At 48.0% G+C, this 15,346-nt stretch overlaps 3 protein-coding genes across 3 annotated transcripts; 2 read left to right on the forward strand and 1 right to left on the reverse strand.

The window, feature by feature from the left end:
- Positions 1-927: 927 nt before the first annotated feature.
- BBBOND_0309400 (hypothetical protein) lies at positions 928-7,087 on the reverse strand (the record flags this gene model as incomplete). Its single annotated transcript, XM_012913769.1, has 2 exons — positions 928-6,502; positions 6,948-7,087. The coding sequence occupies 2 exons, from the start codon at positions 7,085-7,087 to the stop codon at positions 928-930; spliced, it is 5,715 nt and encodes a 1,904-aa protein (XP_012769223.1).
- Positions 7,088-7,930: 843 nt separating this feature from the next.
- BBBOND_0309410 (hypothetical protein) lies at positions 7,931-12,916 on the forward strand (the record flags this gene model as incomplete). Its single annotated transcript, XM_012913770.1, has 1 exon — positions 7,931-12,916. One exon carries the CDS (start codon positions 7,931-7,933, stop codon positions 12,914-12,916), a length of 4,986 nt encoding a protein of 1,661 aa, XP_012769224.1.
- Positions 12,917-13,943: 1,027 nt separating this feature from the next.
- On the forward strand, positions 13,944-14,483 carry BBBOND_0309420 (hypothetical protein; the record flags this gene model as incomplete). Its single annotated transcript, XM_012913771.1, has 2 exons — positions 13,944-13,989; positions 14,146-14,483. 2 exons carry the CDS (start codon positions 13,944-13,946, stop codon positions 14,481-14,483), a joined length of 384 nt encoding a protein of 127 aa, XP_012769225.1.
- Positions 14,484-15,346: the final 863 nt, after the last annotated feature.

Genomic DNA, 15,346 nt, shown 5'->3' on the forward strand with positions numbered 1-15,346 from the left:
CCTATAAACGCTACTTAACGAGGCCAACGCGTATTACGCCACCCTGCCAGCGACTCGCAACACACGACTTAGGTCACCCGCCGCGGCCATCACGACCGCCTACGTTAGCGACCAATCACCCAGCCTCACGTGACACTCACTCAATAGGCAACGTGGACACCTCTCACAGTCAACGCCTAACTCAACGCACCAGGCAATCAACGTGCTACAACACCCACCAAATTACGGTTCATCCACCAGCTCAACACTTTGCCTGGGTGCTAGGTTAGCACCTTGCCTGGGTGCTAGGTCAACACGTTGCCTGGTTGCTTGCTTAGCACTTAGCTTGTGTGCCAGCTTAGCACTTTGCCTGTGTGCTAGGTCAACACATTGCCTGGTTGCCAGCTTAGCACGTTGCCTGAGTGCTAGCTTTTCACTTTGCCTGAGTGCCAGCTCAGCACTTTGCCTGGGGGCTAGATTAGCACTTATCCTGGGTGCTAGCCTAGCACTTAGCTTGTGTGCTAGCTTAGCACTTTGCCTGGTTGCTAGCTTACCACGTTGCCTGGTTGCTTGCTTAGCACGTTGCCTGGGTGCTAGCTTACCACGTTGCCTGGCTGCTAGCTTAGCACGTTGCCTGTGTGCTAGGTTACCACTTAGCCTGGGTGCTAGGTTACCACTTTGCCTGGGTGCTAGCTTAGCACGTTGCCTGGGTGCTAGCTTAGCACGTTGCCTGTGTGCTAGGTTACCACTTAGCCTGGGTGCTAGCTTAGCAGTTTGCCTGGGTGCTAGGTCAACACGTTGCTTGGTCGTTTACTCATCACCTAATCTAGGTGCTATTTAGTTCACACGTTGCCGCTAGAGTACTTAGAGACATTAGACTACGTTTGTCGGTTAGGTGAGTAGGTGAATTGTTACGTGAGTTGATCTGAATTACAAGTATGAATACAATTACGGCTGTAGATACGATATCTTGGCAAGCCTTCCGACTTGCGCTGCAGCCAACAATGACTGCGCCGTTATCTTGTGCGACGACGGTATCCTCAGGTGTGACCTGATGTGCAGCACATCCAGTCTGCCAACCATTACGCAGATGAGGTAGAAGAGAGATAGTGACCAGAGCGCGACGGTCATCCACAGGAACGGTCCGCGGATGGCGAACATGAAATTATCAATGGCTTTGAAAAACTTCACAAGATGTGAGTCCTTCTCAAATGCCTCCGCAAATACATAGCAGAAATCTCTGCACGTGCGTTTTGTATGCGATTGTCTATCCCCGTTCAGCCTCTCCGGATTGCCGAGAACGAAGCCGTATTTTGCCAATGTTGGCAGCGTAGCATTACAGCTGACAATGGATTTGCAGTTGCGATCGTGATATCGTGGCGGATCTTGCGCTATGGTTGTAGTTGGACACCCCTTGACGCACGCTTTCACGTGACAATTCGATCCCCTGGCACCGCATTTGGAATTGCACTCATCATACAATTTCTTAAGCAGATCGTAGAACGTCGCCGTCAGGTAAACGATCCACGACAAATATTTATCGGCGTGTTTTGACGAGAACGTCTCGTAGATGGATTGACTGATGGGACGGAGATAAGGACCGCATACGACGGCTTCCCTTGATAAGCATACGAGACTGCCCAGACTACCATCGGAGTGGCCCTTCTTCAATGCTGAGTGACTAGGGGTAAATAAGTAGTAGACTTTCAACTCACCATAACTACGTCCGAAATTGGCAGCTTTAACACTCTCTTCAAATGCCTCTCTCTTGTGTCCGTTACCACTCATACCCCAGCGATCGGTGAGATGATAGTAGAAGCTGAACATGTCCGCCAGCGTTTTCGGCGCACTAGGCAGAAGGCAGTTCAAGTAACTGCACAGTCTAGTGAGAGGGGAGTTAGGACGGCCACAGAAATCGTAAAGCACATCGCATATATCCTGGCCAATCATCGTATGCGACGCGATGGCACTGATGTCAGCGAAGCCCATTGGCGTCCTGCACGGCATACCAGGTGTACTACCACACGTGCCACATGACAGACTCGATCCCCTAGCTGCTACCGAATGCGGCAGGTGGCCTTTCAATCCGTCCTCCAAGAACGATTGCAGTGGCGACTTGACGCCGCAGTTGGGATATTGCCCACCCATTTGGTTGCCACTTTGGTCGTGCCTTTGGTCGCAGTCTTGCTTAGGGCACTGCTTCGTGTTGCACTGCCAGCCCGACCCACCGATGTACTTGCCGTAGTGGCAGTCCCTCCAGCCGCTTAGCTGAGCATTGTGCTTACACTGCTGCAGCAGGAAGTACAGCTGGTGGTAGAGGCGCTTAAGCAGGTCGAACAACGTACACAGCAGTTGAATCATGTTGGCAGGGTACTCTAATTTCAGCGAGTTGCTGGAGAAATCACACGCGTAGATTCCGTCCTTGTGACCGTGCCCTAGGATAGCGGTGAGGACGGCGTGGGAGTCAGATGAGACCTTGTAGAGCGCTTCGTCGATATGCGTGTGTTGGAAGGGAGACGGATGCGCTTCGAAGGGTTGCAGCGTTTTAGTACCCGGCCGTTCTTTGTCCTCCTTCATGAACTCAGATTTAATTTGCGCCTTGAGCCTCTCGTACACGGGGTTGAACTGCAGGCCGCAGCACCAGACAAGAATTTCGTAAACGGAGCATGGAGCCCTTGGTTTGTCAACACGGATAAGGTGGCAGACTTTGAGGTACGTATTTAAGCAATCATAGAGTTTTCGGATGAGACCACTTTCCTCCGCGATGGTTACACCTAGCTCGTCCGACCCGGATGTCGATTGACGAATGCCGATGACGGGAGATGACAGTTGGCTGAACAGATTATGCGTTTCGTTGGTAAGGTGTTTGAGAATGCTGCTACCATTGAAGTCATTTCGGTGATTCAGTTCGCCGTGCTCAGCGTTCTCAGGACGACGGACGTCATACCCGTTGTCGCGGAAGAAGAGAGCGTGGAGGCTGGAGGTAGGTGCTTGAGCATCATAGATTTTATGGGTGGTCCAATCGTATATATCAAGGCCATGCTTAAAGGTAGTCAATTCTTGATATAAGATGGGCGTGATGGTCAAGCCGATTTTCGCGTAGTGTCCCCGTTCCTCGTCTTGCCATTGTCTCCCGGAGTAACTGCTTACGTAGGTTTTGTCAAGTTCGTCGACCAAAGCAGCAATTCCCCCTTTCAGGGCTTGTAACATGACCGTCGAAGAGGTGCCGAATTGCTGAGGAGCGAGTTGGCCGAGAGTAATCTTAATTGTGTCTAAGTTATCTCTAAATTGGTGATTGAAATGTTCGGAAGATTTGAGTCCATCGAGCAAAGTTAGATGAGCATTATGCAAGGGCTCGTATTTTTGAAAGTCTGATATGAAGTCTGTCTGTGACTTCAAATAATGACAAAAACGTCTGGAGGCGTTGTATGCTCTCTGAGCTGCCTGGCTGAGTGGAGACTTCTCTGGAGGAGAGTGGGTGGTCTTGATGTCCTTAATGACTTTAATTCCTTTATCCGTTCCAATGAAATACTTTTCTATTTTATTCATGAAACCTTTAACGCCCAAGTCCAACTCCTTAGTGATCAAGCCAGGCAGCGGTTGTAATTCCGCCTCAGCTTTCGTTGAAAAAGACACGAGCAGACCCTGTAGAGATGTAACGTACTGTTCTCTGGCCTTAGCAATTAGAGCTTTCTTAGCGCTCTCCACTTGTGAATCGACGTCTCTTCCTAGTGCCTGGATGGTGGCGGTACCGGAGTGGTCAACACTTCCGAGGAATCTTTTGGCCGTCTTGAGTGCATCTGCTACCGGGCCTATTAGGTTGTGAAGATCATCATGAATTTTTTGAAGGCCGTTGCCACCGTTATTCAGGGATATGTACTTTTTGAGTTGAGTCAATTGCTCACTGATACCCCTACTGACAACTGAAATTTCGCCAGTGAGCGCGGCAAAATTGGCCTTAATTTGGTGGGTCCAATTTGACAGAGCGTCTTTGATTGCATCGACGTTCATGGCTTCAATTCCAGATTTAACAGTTTTTATGGCCACGTCTACGGCTTTGGCGTAATTCGGATCGTCGTCGACGCTGGTTTGGAACACCTGTTCAAAATTATCGTGGAGATTCTTAATTTCTTCTTTTAACAGCTCCAATGCTGCGTCGAGCTTAACGCCTGGTTTATCAGATTTAAGTTGGCTCCCTAGATCTCTAACTTGCGCTATGGCCTGCTCCAATTTGTTGTGAATATTCGACGTTGTCTTCAATTTATCTAGTTGATCACCAATATGTTTGGCAACTGATGCGAGAGACGCAAGTGTGGCCCTCACAGCGAGCTCGAGATAATATTTCTTATGACCTGTCTGCCTATCCGACTGTACCAATTCAGAGTGAAGTTTGACCTCACCTTCCATCAATCTAATTATACTACTTTCTTTATTCCACAAATCAGTTGATAATTTGTTCATATAATTCAAAATGTACAAAAATTTCTGATCCATTGTGTTTGTGGCGTCGAAGTTATTTGGGGGATGTATCTCTTGGAGTTTTTCTGTGATATGGCGCGTCACAATTGGTGCAACAAAGGCGTGTAATGCTGGAGTTCCCCGTCCACTGAGTTTTCCGTTGAAATAACCATATCCCTTGTTTTCCTCAACGTACTTGTCAATCCAGCCCTTAACCGGTTCCCTACGAATGATGTCCGTCACCCAGTCTTTGAATATTACGCCGAAATAATCTTCTCCTTTTTTAAACTTACCAGCGAAAGCATTGATGCCTTTAACTACATCAGTAAGACTTGAATTGCCAGTATCGGTCAATAAATCAACGCACTCTAAAATTTCCTTTTTTATTGCATCCCAATTCTGATATATACTTTCATCCGTGTCATCGCCGTGTTCATTTTTCACTCCAACGTATCCTTTAATACTCATCACCTTGCTTTTAATATGTCGCATAATCTCGTCAATCGTCTTATCATTTCTCACCGGCCCAGGTTCGCCAGTGACCTTATTATAGAGCCTCCCAATCGCCTCGTTAACGTTATTAACAAACCCTGTCAGTCCACTTTTCTCACCACTAATATACGTCTCAAGCGCAATCTTGGTCTTTTCCAACTCCTTAATGGCATCATCAATTGGTATCTTGTTACTCGTCAGACCGTCGTTAACTTGCTCCAGTATTTTTTTCACGTTGTCTTCCGTCTTGGTGACATCTCCATCTGCCTTTTGAATCCATTCTTGCAACCGTTCAACAAACTGCGGCAGCTCTTTGTTGATCTTCTCGAGCTGCACGAACATCTTCTGCACCATCTGCCTCAAATCGCGGATCAACTCCTTCACTTTATTACCGATTTCGCGATTGACACACGTACCAACACCTACTAACGTTGTGTTAATACACGCCTCCATGCTCTTAAAGCGCTGCTTTTCCTTCGTCGCCAACTCACTCAACCTGGTTTTCTCATGCACCATGGTCTTATGTACGTTATCTATTCTATCACGTAATTTATCACTAAGATCATTAATTGCGTTTCTAGTTGTTTCATCATTATTCTGCATATCTAAAGTTTTATTAAAGTCGGCGGCTCTCTTTTCATATTCTGCCAAACGCCTCTCCATCTCTTCCGCAACTTGTTCATATTTCAAGGTCTCATCTGCAACACGATTATTTTGTACAATCTCACTTACCGATTTTTTGAGTCTCTTCATCTCTCTGTCGAAATCTGTTATTTTGTTTATGACATGGTTGTTGGAATTTCTGACACTCTCATTATACCCCCGCACCCCTGCAACCACACTTTCAATCGCAACATTAAAACCGTTTTTACCGCGGTGTTTATTTTGCTTAAGACTCTCAATTGCATCATCTAAAGTATTTTTATGCTGCCCTAAATGCTCTTTGATGTTACTGAGAACACCATAGAAAAACGCCATCACCCCGTCACACAGCCTATCCAGGTCGGAGTACACAATGCCATGGCCAGTGTAGCCTTTGGTCTCAGAGTTGAAGCCGAGGAAGGTTTCGAGGCCGGTGCAGAGGTTTGTAAGTAAGTCAGTACATTTTTGATGATTTTTGTCAGTAAATATGCTAAGCTTATTAGTAAGATCTTCAAGTTGTTTCTCACGCTCTTTAATGCCATCCAAGGCTTTCTTAGTAGCATCATCATAACGACGGGAGTGGGAATCGGAGCATGATTTTTTCATATCAGTTATTTGCTGCTTAGTAAAACCATTTTTAGGCTGATCGGCATTGTCAGAATCTTTAGCATGTTTCATCAGCTTATCAATATAGGCACAGTTAGAGAGCTTATCATTATACTTAACAGGGCATTCAAGTTTAGATTTTTCGGATTGGAGGGAGTTAGTAGCCTTATCTATATCCTCCGCAATCAACTTTTTCAAAGCTTTTGCCAACTCATCAAGACCATCACTGTCACCATTCCCATACCTAACCTGGATCAACCAGTCGATGGACTCACGGAGATTCTCTGGGCAGTCCACCAGTTTCTTAAATTGCGGCGTCACATGTCTTCATAACTAACGTAGGGAGCAGCAACTTTGTTGAACAGGACTATTTGGGCTTCGGTTGATTATATTGTTCTTTCATATTCTTTACTGCCAAAATCGAGAAGGTGTTGTATGCCATCTGGGTTTTTTATTCATCAACCAAAATATAGTGTACATCATTCATACAGCACAATATTACGTATGCGAAATTCTTAACGGAATCCACAGATGCCTTTAATGTTGAGGAGTTGCTTCTGTCACTGCCTCGCCACGTTGGACAAGATGTCTGGGCCCATAGAGTGATGGCGTCATACGCTTTATTGCAGTTTCAGAACATCCGAAACAATGTTACACGCTACATTGAGTCAGTGAAATTTCCGAATTGTCATGTTTTAGGCCTCCTTAAATTCAGACACCCAACATACATCGTTATGGGATAGGCGAGGGAAAAGAAGCAGGTGATTTACAATTGGATGTCGATTGTCAGGACGATGACCAAGATTTGAAAAATGGGGTGAGTGGCGAAAGCCAGTTCTACGTGTTCAATGCCCCTCAGCTCAATAAGGGGTGAGAGCATTTGGGTAGGGATGTGAAGAGTTAGCAGCATGGCAAGTTACTTTCCGACATGACTACGGCATTGAAAATGGGATTAGTCCAAATGGATCGTCTACTTAGTGAGCGAGCTGGGTTGTCAGCTGAAGTGGACAGTGTCATGGGTATTATGGTGCAATGCTGCTGGAGGGTGACTGGGAGGGGAACGGCGGGCGAGGTTGTCGCTGTGGCAAGATCACACATAGATATCGAATTGCAAAGCATGAACCACGTGCATCGATTGGTGCAGCAATATATAATCTGCACTTTGTTCGGCCAACGCAATGTGGGGGTAATATTAGCAATCTCGAGTGGTCATTGGGGTGACGCTGATGAGACAACCGTGTCTATCCAGGCGACAGCGGCACGCTGCATAGTGGTTGCCTTAATGTTCGCCGAACGCCGATGTGAGACAGCTTGGCGGCGTACCAATGCGGGGTGAGGATAGGCGTCCTATATTCCGCCCGGAACCCTCATGGAGTAAACAGTGCTCCAGCCGTTCATGTCAGTCACACTACCGTGCTGCCAAATACATAGACCTGCGGTCTTCCCTTCTCAGGTAGGTGGGATGGTGGTATCGTTTCAGTCTTTCATCTATTCTGCTAAGGCGGAGTGGACAAGTGATTGGCTGCGGGTCCACGCTTGTCGCGCTTGGCTTTCGTACGATGAGATACTTCCGTCACTCAGCTTTGTGCTATCTAGCCTACTCACCTAGTGCAGTTAGCGTCTTGAATATGGTGTTTTGTGAGGGGAGTCAATTTAGAGATATCCCCCCTTTAGTGTGTCCTGGTGGACACCTTCTGCTCGCCAGACTTGGCGTTATGTAAACATAGCGTATTGGTCCTTTAAAGTACAAAAAATGACAAAAATTCGGATTAGCACTCTTAAGGAGTGCTTTGAGTTCCTGGAGTGGTTGAACGGCCGTCAAGGTCAAAAGAACAATGTTGGCGCCACGTTTGTGCAGCGGTTGACGCCTTATTTCCAGCAAATGTCGAAACATAAAGGCGCATTGCAGTTTCAATATAATACGTTCCTAAGCAATGTCTCCACGCTACGTACTAAATTGTTATCTAGAGATGTTGCGAGACTAGGTAATTATAACGTTAACACGGGAGATAAAAATCATATTCTCGATGCACTTTTAGAATGCATTCCTAAGTTCCTCGCTGCATTATATTACTTGCAGTACCACGTGGATGATACGTATACAGATGTTGGCGGCGGGGATTGGGCTTCAGAGTCCACTAATTCTGGTGATTTTCGGAAGTTTTTGACATCCGGTAATAACATTCTTCCTTGCGGATTCAGCCCCGTGGAGCTTAGTAGTGTGAAAGGGAGCGCTTTAGTTTTTGATCTAAAAAAAATTTTGCATAAAGAAGTCAATAGAAGTGGCAAAGCAGTGCATGATCATTTTCGAAATGTTGTATTGACGACTTTGGGAAAACCGTGGAATAACTTCAACACTGGGAACGCTGTCCTTCTGGTTTACGCATTTTGCCAGTTGGTGATGCAGGAAAGCCGTTATGATGGAGGTGCATTCAAAACAGCATTGGAGACAGGCCTAATAGAACACAAAATATGTTGGAAAGATCTAAAGGACCATTGTCAAATCCTACATGGGCACATTGATACACTGACAGCCGCGGGGTTTTCCGTTACCGGTAGAGGAATTAAGCCTACAAGAAAAGAAGATTTTGCAAAAGTGGCCGCCAAGTGGTTCAGAGACAACTTGCCGACAGCTGCAAGCGTATTGAGTGAAATGATCCCTCACAGTGTTGACATATCTACACTTCGATCATACGCCAAGGATAAACTCTATCCCAATGGATTCATTTTTGACGGGAGCAATCATAGCGTGTGGCCCAGTCTTACTCAGCTAAATAAATGGGATCCTATATTTCAAAAGTTCGGCCAGCTAGATGAAATGCTGGGAAGGCTTAAAGATATATTGGAAGGTAAGAATATAGTTGCATGTAAACCCATTGCCACTAAAACCGAGGCGGCGAAGCCTACTGCCACTAAAACCGAAGCCACCAAAACTGAGGCTGCCAAGCCCGTTGTGACCAAAGCCGAGGCGGCGAAGCCGACTGCCACTAAAACGGAGGCAACTAAACCGACTGCCGGTAAAACTGAAGCGACGAAAACTGAGTCTACAAAGCCTGTGGTCACCAAAGCCGAGGTGACGAAAACCGACAGCCCGCAGCCTGAAGCTCAAAATGTAGAAAATACACAGAGCCAGGCCAAGAAAGCGGAGGGAGCACAGAACCAGGGCAAGAAATCCGAGGGAGCGCAGAACCAGGGCAAGAAGGCGGAGGGGGGGCAAAGTCAAAAGGGCCAGAGTGGAGATAGGTCTTCAAGTTTACAAGCACCAAATCCTGTTGCAGCTCCGGCGTCTGACGCCAAAGGTTATAAAGGAGACGCAGGCTCGGCAGGGGCTAAAGGTCAAATGCCAACGGAGCTGTCGCAGTCTCAAGATACGTCACATAAGCAAGTTGCTCAGCAGCAACAGATTCAACAAACTCAATCTCCAGCCTCTCCCCCTAGTGCTCCCGCAGCCCCTAGCCCCGCTGGTCCGACAAGTGACGGGGGTACAATTCCAAAGGGCAGTGATTCTCCGGGTAAACATCCTGTTTCTTCTACAGGTGTTGTATATTCTGCGGCACCAGGTGTTCCACCTCCCGACCCTCTCCCCAGTGCTGCTGGAGCCCCCGGTTCGCCGGGTGCCTCAGGTATGACTTCAAATAACGGTGATTCTCCAGCTTCACAATTTGTTACTACTACAACCGCTGTAATCACTCAGCCCCCAAGTATTTCCAACCCAGGGACTCCGTCACATGGTGCCTCTGGTTCCAGTGGTGGTACGGGGCAAGTTGGGCAGGCGGGTGCTTCTGGCTCTGGTCAACCAAGGGGTCAAGAGGTACAGACCGGTAAAAGCGCCACACCTACGAAGTCCACTGGCCCGGGTGCTGGTACAGTTAGAGGTGGATCTGGAGGGGGTGCGGGGGCAGGTGATACAAGGATGGTGGATCCAGAACTCGAAGAGCGATTAAAGGTTTACGAAAAATTATTGAAAGAAAAAAAAGACCGAGATGACAAAAATATGCAAACCATACTAAATAAATTTAATGAAAATTTAGAACAGATTGAACAACAGAAAATGCAACAACAGATGCAAAACGATCTACAAAGACAGTTGCTTGCAAATATATCTTCTGCCAATATCCGTCTTAACGAAAACATCGCTGGTTCTACTGGAGGTCGTACTCTTAATTGGCACCACCCATACGATCCGAAAAACCTGACACGGCGCCTTCAAGCTGTTAATAGATTGCAATCTCATGCTCTCGATGGTAGAGAGGTTTGGAATAAATCGCCGAGTGATTTATATATGGAAAAACGACATGAGGAATGGGAACGTCAATGTGAAGAGGAACAACGAAAAAAAGACCAAACGTATAACGATACAATATTGCATCTGAAAAATAGGCAAGACGTCGATAAGGAACGTATACAACTATCACAAAAGCAACACGAACAGACTGTACTAGATTCCCTCCAATCCATGCAACAGATAGAGCATGAGAATGCTAAAATTACGTCAGTTGCAACAGGTTTAGACGGTGAAACCGCCGATACTTTTGACGTCAAGGAAGTGTCAGATGCTGACAATGAAGTCGTTTTCGACGGTCAACGGGCCGTGGAGATTGAGGGCCAAGAAGTGCATGATGCTGAAGAGTTTTTAAAACAACAAAAACAAGATGCGGAGCAGATACGGTCAGAAGCGCAACTAGTAGCGTCATTGTATGATCGTCAGCAAAAAACGTTGCTCAATGGTAATGAAGTTTTGGAGCCCTTTAACGTCGAAGAGGAACTTTTTCAACCAGTAGCACAAAGCGATATGGATCTGTACAAACCCAACGGCGACATTTCTACAGCAATTTCTAATATTCCAGACGTCGGTATGACGGGACATGCCATTACATCTCCACCCGAAGTTGACGTGAAAATACAGTCTGTTCCCGTGAAGCCGGAGTATATGCCAGACCCCATTCTCCCCGATTTTGACATATCCATCGATATACCCGCACTTCTTGTGCCAGAATCTCTTGAAGATTATGATTACGGGCCTTCCTATAGGTTGCCTACGGCCATAGGGAGGGATAAACAAGATGCGAACACATTTGACCCGCCCCGATTGGCGTCGGAGCGTGGCATTCCACTCTTCGCTAATCCATACGTCTGCCGTGATCCCTGGTCCGTTACCCCCTACTCCCCTGACACACCCCCTCCACCTACCTCCCCTCCCCCAACCTCAGACCATCTGCCCCCGCCGAAAACCGTCCGGGAAATGCTGTTCTGGTTCGTCGGATTGAATCAATCAGGGTATATTTGGATGATCACGGAGCATGTGAAAGACCTTTTGATGAGTAATAACACAGATGCCCTGGATGTCATCCGGGAACCATTCACTCTAGACGCTTCCCATGTCGCCGCCAAACTGACTGAGACGTGTCTCTACTCGGCAAACGTACTTTACAGAATTAAGTATCGCGATGATTGCGCAGCCTATAAAGAGTTTAAGTTGGAATCAGTTTACAGTCAGCTTCGCTATTCCCCCGACCCCGCCTGTCTCCTCTGCCAGCTGCGTGACTACGTCTACGCCTGCCACTACCAGTTGCAGTTCCTCAAGTCGCAGTGTAAGAGGGACAAACTAAGTGGTGGATGGCAGGATTATAAATATGGCAGTGACATCACTTCTTCCAAGTCCCCCCTCCAGTCCTTCCTGACTGACGGCTGGGACTCCACCTTCAAGACTCACCCCTTCGACCCGTGCAACCTGTGCCACAAGAGCAGGATAAGGATGGGATTCAGAGACAAAGACTTGCCTAAGTCATCGCAACAAGGCAATGTCATTTCCTCCATCCTCACCCCCAGCTGCGGCGGTAGTGATCCCCTGCTGACATTGGCGTCCTACCTCAACGGCCTGACCAGGCGGACGCCGCGCACCACCGGGGAGCTTGTGTCGTTCTTCCACCATTTCGGTATCGAGTTGCACGATTATGGTCAAAAGGACCTGTCTCCGCTGGGCAAATCCCTCTCCACTCCACACCCCGACTGCCCTGACTGGGACCATCTTGGTCGCCACGACCTCCAAGCTGTCAGTGGCATCCGAGGGTCCGAGATTCTCACCACCATCCACAACTCCAAACATGACCATGCCGACACTCTGTCCACACTGGTTGGCTGCAGCAGTGACGCTACCATCTGCCATCCACATTGCTCGCCCATCACGTACCGGGCCTACGCCCTGTACTCTCATACCTTCGCCCACACCTACCTCAGCTGGACGGTGTACCTGCCGGACAGGCTGTGGGAGTCACTTGAAAAACTGTACTATGAACTCAAGAAGCATGATTACGCCAAGTGTTCATCCCTCTACCTGTGTTCCACTGCGCCGCCCCTCCTCTATTTACACGGGTTCACGCCGCCGGAGGTGGGATCGCAGCCTAAACTCACGTGTTCAGATGTCATCGCCAAGCTGCAGGAAATTGTCAACGGTGGCCCTATCGCATCACTCATGACCGCCATGGACAATTTCCTCTACGGCATCCGGGAGCCGTTCATCTTCACTATCGTAGCACTCTGGTCTCTCGCATTCCTCATCTTCGCCAACACGATGCTGTACCGCCTGGACGTACTCCACATCCGATCACACCTTATTCGCACCAAGGCTTCTCACCTCATCGATGTCAAGGCCTTACTCACTAAAGGCCGGAAGATGCTCTCACTCTACAAAGACGTCGACTACTTCGACGAGGACCCTATTGGTCAGCTTGTTATTTAATAATCATTACCTCATTCATCTAGTCATTACTTGCCTAGTGATGGATCGCACTACAGCACTAGTGGTTATTTGTGTTACTGCAGCATCTATGGCACCGTGGTGAGAGGAAAGCGTGACTGCTTCAAGGCATAACCAGGCTCATGTAGCCCACTTAAAATATGACTGAATCCGGTAAGCTGAGTTGTGAGTTACCTGTGAGAGATGTCTTCGGCATCTAACCTAGCAAGTGCTGTGAAGCCGGTTGATTGGCCATCAACGCAGGCAATTGGCGATGGCCATAGTAGGTGAGTTGCTATGTTGTTGCCGAGCTAGGAGTTGTAGTGTAGGCAATGTGAGTCTTTAGGCAATGGAAGCTGCTGCGTCTTTTACGTGATGGACAGTGGACAGCGTGGCTGCGTTGCATGGATCGTAACGGCGAACATGAGGAACGTATTAACCAATAAATGTGCCTCACATAGGCACTCATGTCACAAATGTGATGACATTCAGAAGCGGCTGCGCCAACGCTGTACGGCGCGTGATGGATGCAGTTGGCTGCCCATCTGGCACTGGTTAACCTGCATGCCACGGCCTGGATGGTATCGACATGCTTTAGCTTGGTTGTACTTCAGTTGTAATAGCTGCATAGTTGTGATGTGAGTGGCGGTGCACTGTATGGTCATCATCTTGCTGCTACCGTAGCGCCGATGGGAGACGGTCAGTGCCCTTGCTGCGGTGCGTGTTGATGAGTGGTTGGTGACTTCGTTGCTTAAGTGATTGATATGTTCGCAGGTTGAGGGGACTGGGAGTGGCAGTGGTACGTGTTGCAGTTGGTGAGTGCGTTGCTAGGTGATTGATATGGTTGCAGGTTGAGGGGACTGGGAGTGGCAGTGGTACGTGTTGCAGTTGGTGAGTGCGTTGCTAGGTGATTGATATGTTTGCAGGTTGAGGGGACTGGGAGCGGCAGTGGTACGTGTTGCAGTTGGTGAGTGCTGCTTGAGTGATTGACATGTTTGCAGGCTGAGGGGACTGGGAGTGGGAGGGGAAGATGAGTAGGGGGATGGATTGGATGAATTGTACATGTGGTACGAGTTGTAGGTATCCTAATTGTATCTGTTGTCCCTGGTGTTGTGACGGATGTACGACTGGCGTAGGTTGCAGTGGATGTTGGTTAAATCGCCATAAACGCGAAACTAACAGTGATCCAACTTACAATTGCGCTACTTTCGGTTGTAAAACAAAATGTGCAGGCAAGGAGTATAAATGTAAATGTAACTGTTGTCAACAGACATGTAAAAGTCAAGAGAAGCCTGGCACCTGCAGTCCCCCCGCTCCACCGCCCACCCTTTCTTCCCCCGGTGTTCAGGATCCTGAAGCCAGTCTAGCGCTGTCATCGCCTCCCGAAGATGAGCCCCAAGAAAACAATTCTCATTTCTCCCCTGACCCCCAAGTCATCGCCGCCGTCATCGTTGCCATCATCGTCGCCATCATCCTGCTCGACCTGTGCATCTTCCGCTTTCCCGTGGGCCGCAACATCCGCGATTTCCTCGTCCGCAAGATACCCTTCTGCATCGCGTTCTACAGCTGAACTCAGCAATTTGTTAGCGCAAACATCGTAATCCAAATTCCATTGATCACCTAACTGGCAACTCACATCTAATGTTGTAGACAGGGTGATGATTGCGTTGATGATCAATGTCATGAGCAGTGAGGTGACCTATCACCTGACCAAGGTGGTGACTTAACACCTGATCAAGGTGGTGACCATAACGCCAACCTTAATTTCGTCAATGCGTTGTCACGTTGGTTACTTGTGAGAGGTGGCTACGTCATATCACTGTGAAGCTAGGTAATTGGCCACCTAAGTAGGCAGCTGGTAAGTGCTGTGCCACATGAGTCATTATGTAGTTGACGTGATACTAGTTGCCACGACCGCAATGTGAGTCGCTGGGCAATGGATGGTTCCCGGACTCTGAAATGATGGCCAATGGACGGCGAAGTTATGTGACATTGATGGTAACGGTGTAGATGAGAAGCGTATTAACCATGTATGATAGCCCACTTAGACCGTTATTAGTGCATAAACGTAACAGCAGTCAGGAGATGGCATCGTCGCATGGTTAGTGACGGGTGTAGTCGACTGCACAACTAGTGAAAGCTGCCCTGCATGCTACGGCATGGATACCGTTCACATGCCTCACCTTGGTAGTAACTATGTTGTGATATCTGCATAGTTGTGACATCCATGGCGGTGCACAGGATGGCGGCTACCCGGTTGTTGGTGGAGCGCCAATGGAAGACGCTCAGTGTCCGGGGCTAACGTAAGTGGTTCATGTTTGTAGGTAGAGGAGGGAGAAAAATAGGGGGAAGATGAGTGAAGAGACGCGCTGTCCGGATTGTAATAAGGACTGTATTACGACCAAGTCATGTAGTTGCTGTTTCTGGTGTTGT

Source organism: Babesia bigemina (assembly GCF_000981445.1).
Source record: "Babesia bigemina genome assembly Bbig001, chromosome : III".
Taxonomy (NCBI): domain Eukaryota; phylum Apicomplexa; class Aconoidasida; order Piroplasmida; family Babesiidae; genus Babesia; species Babesia bigemina.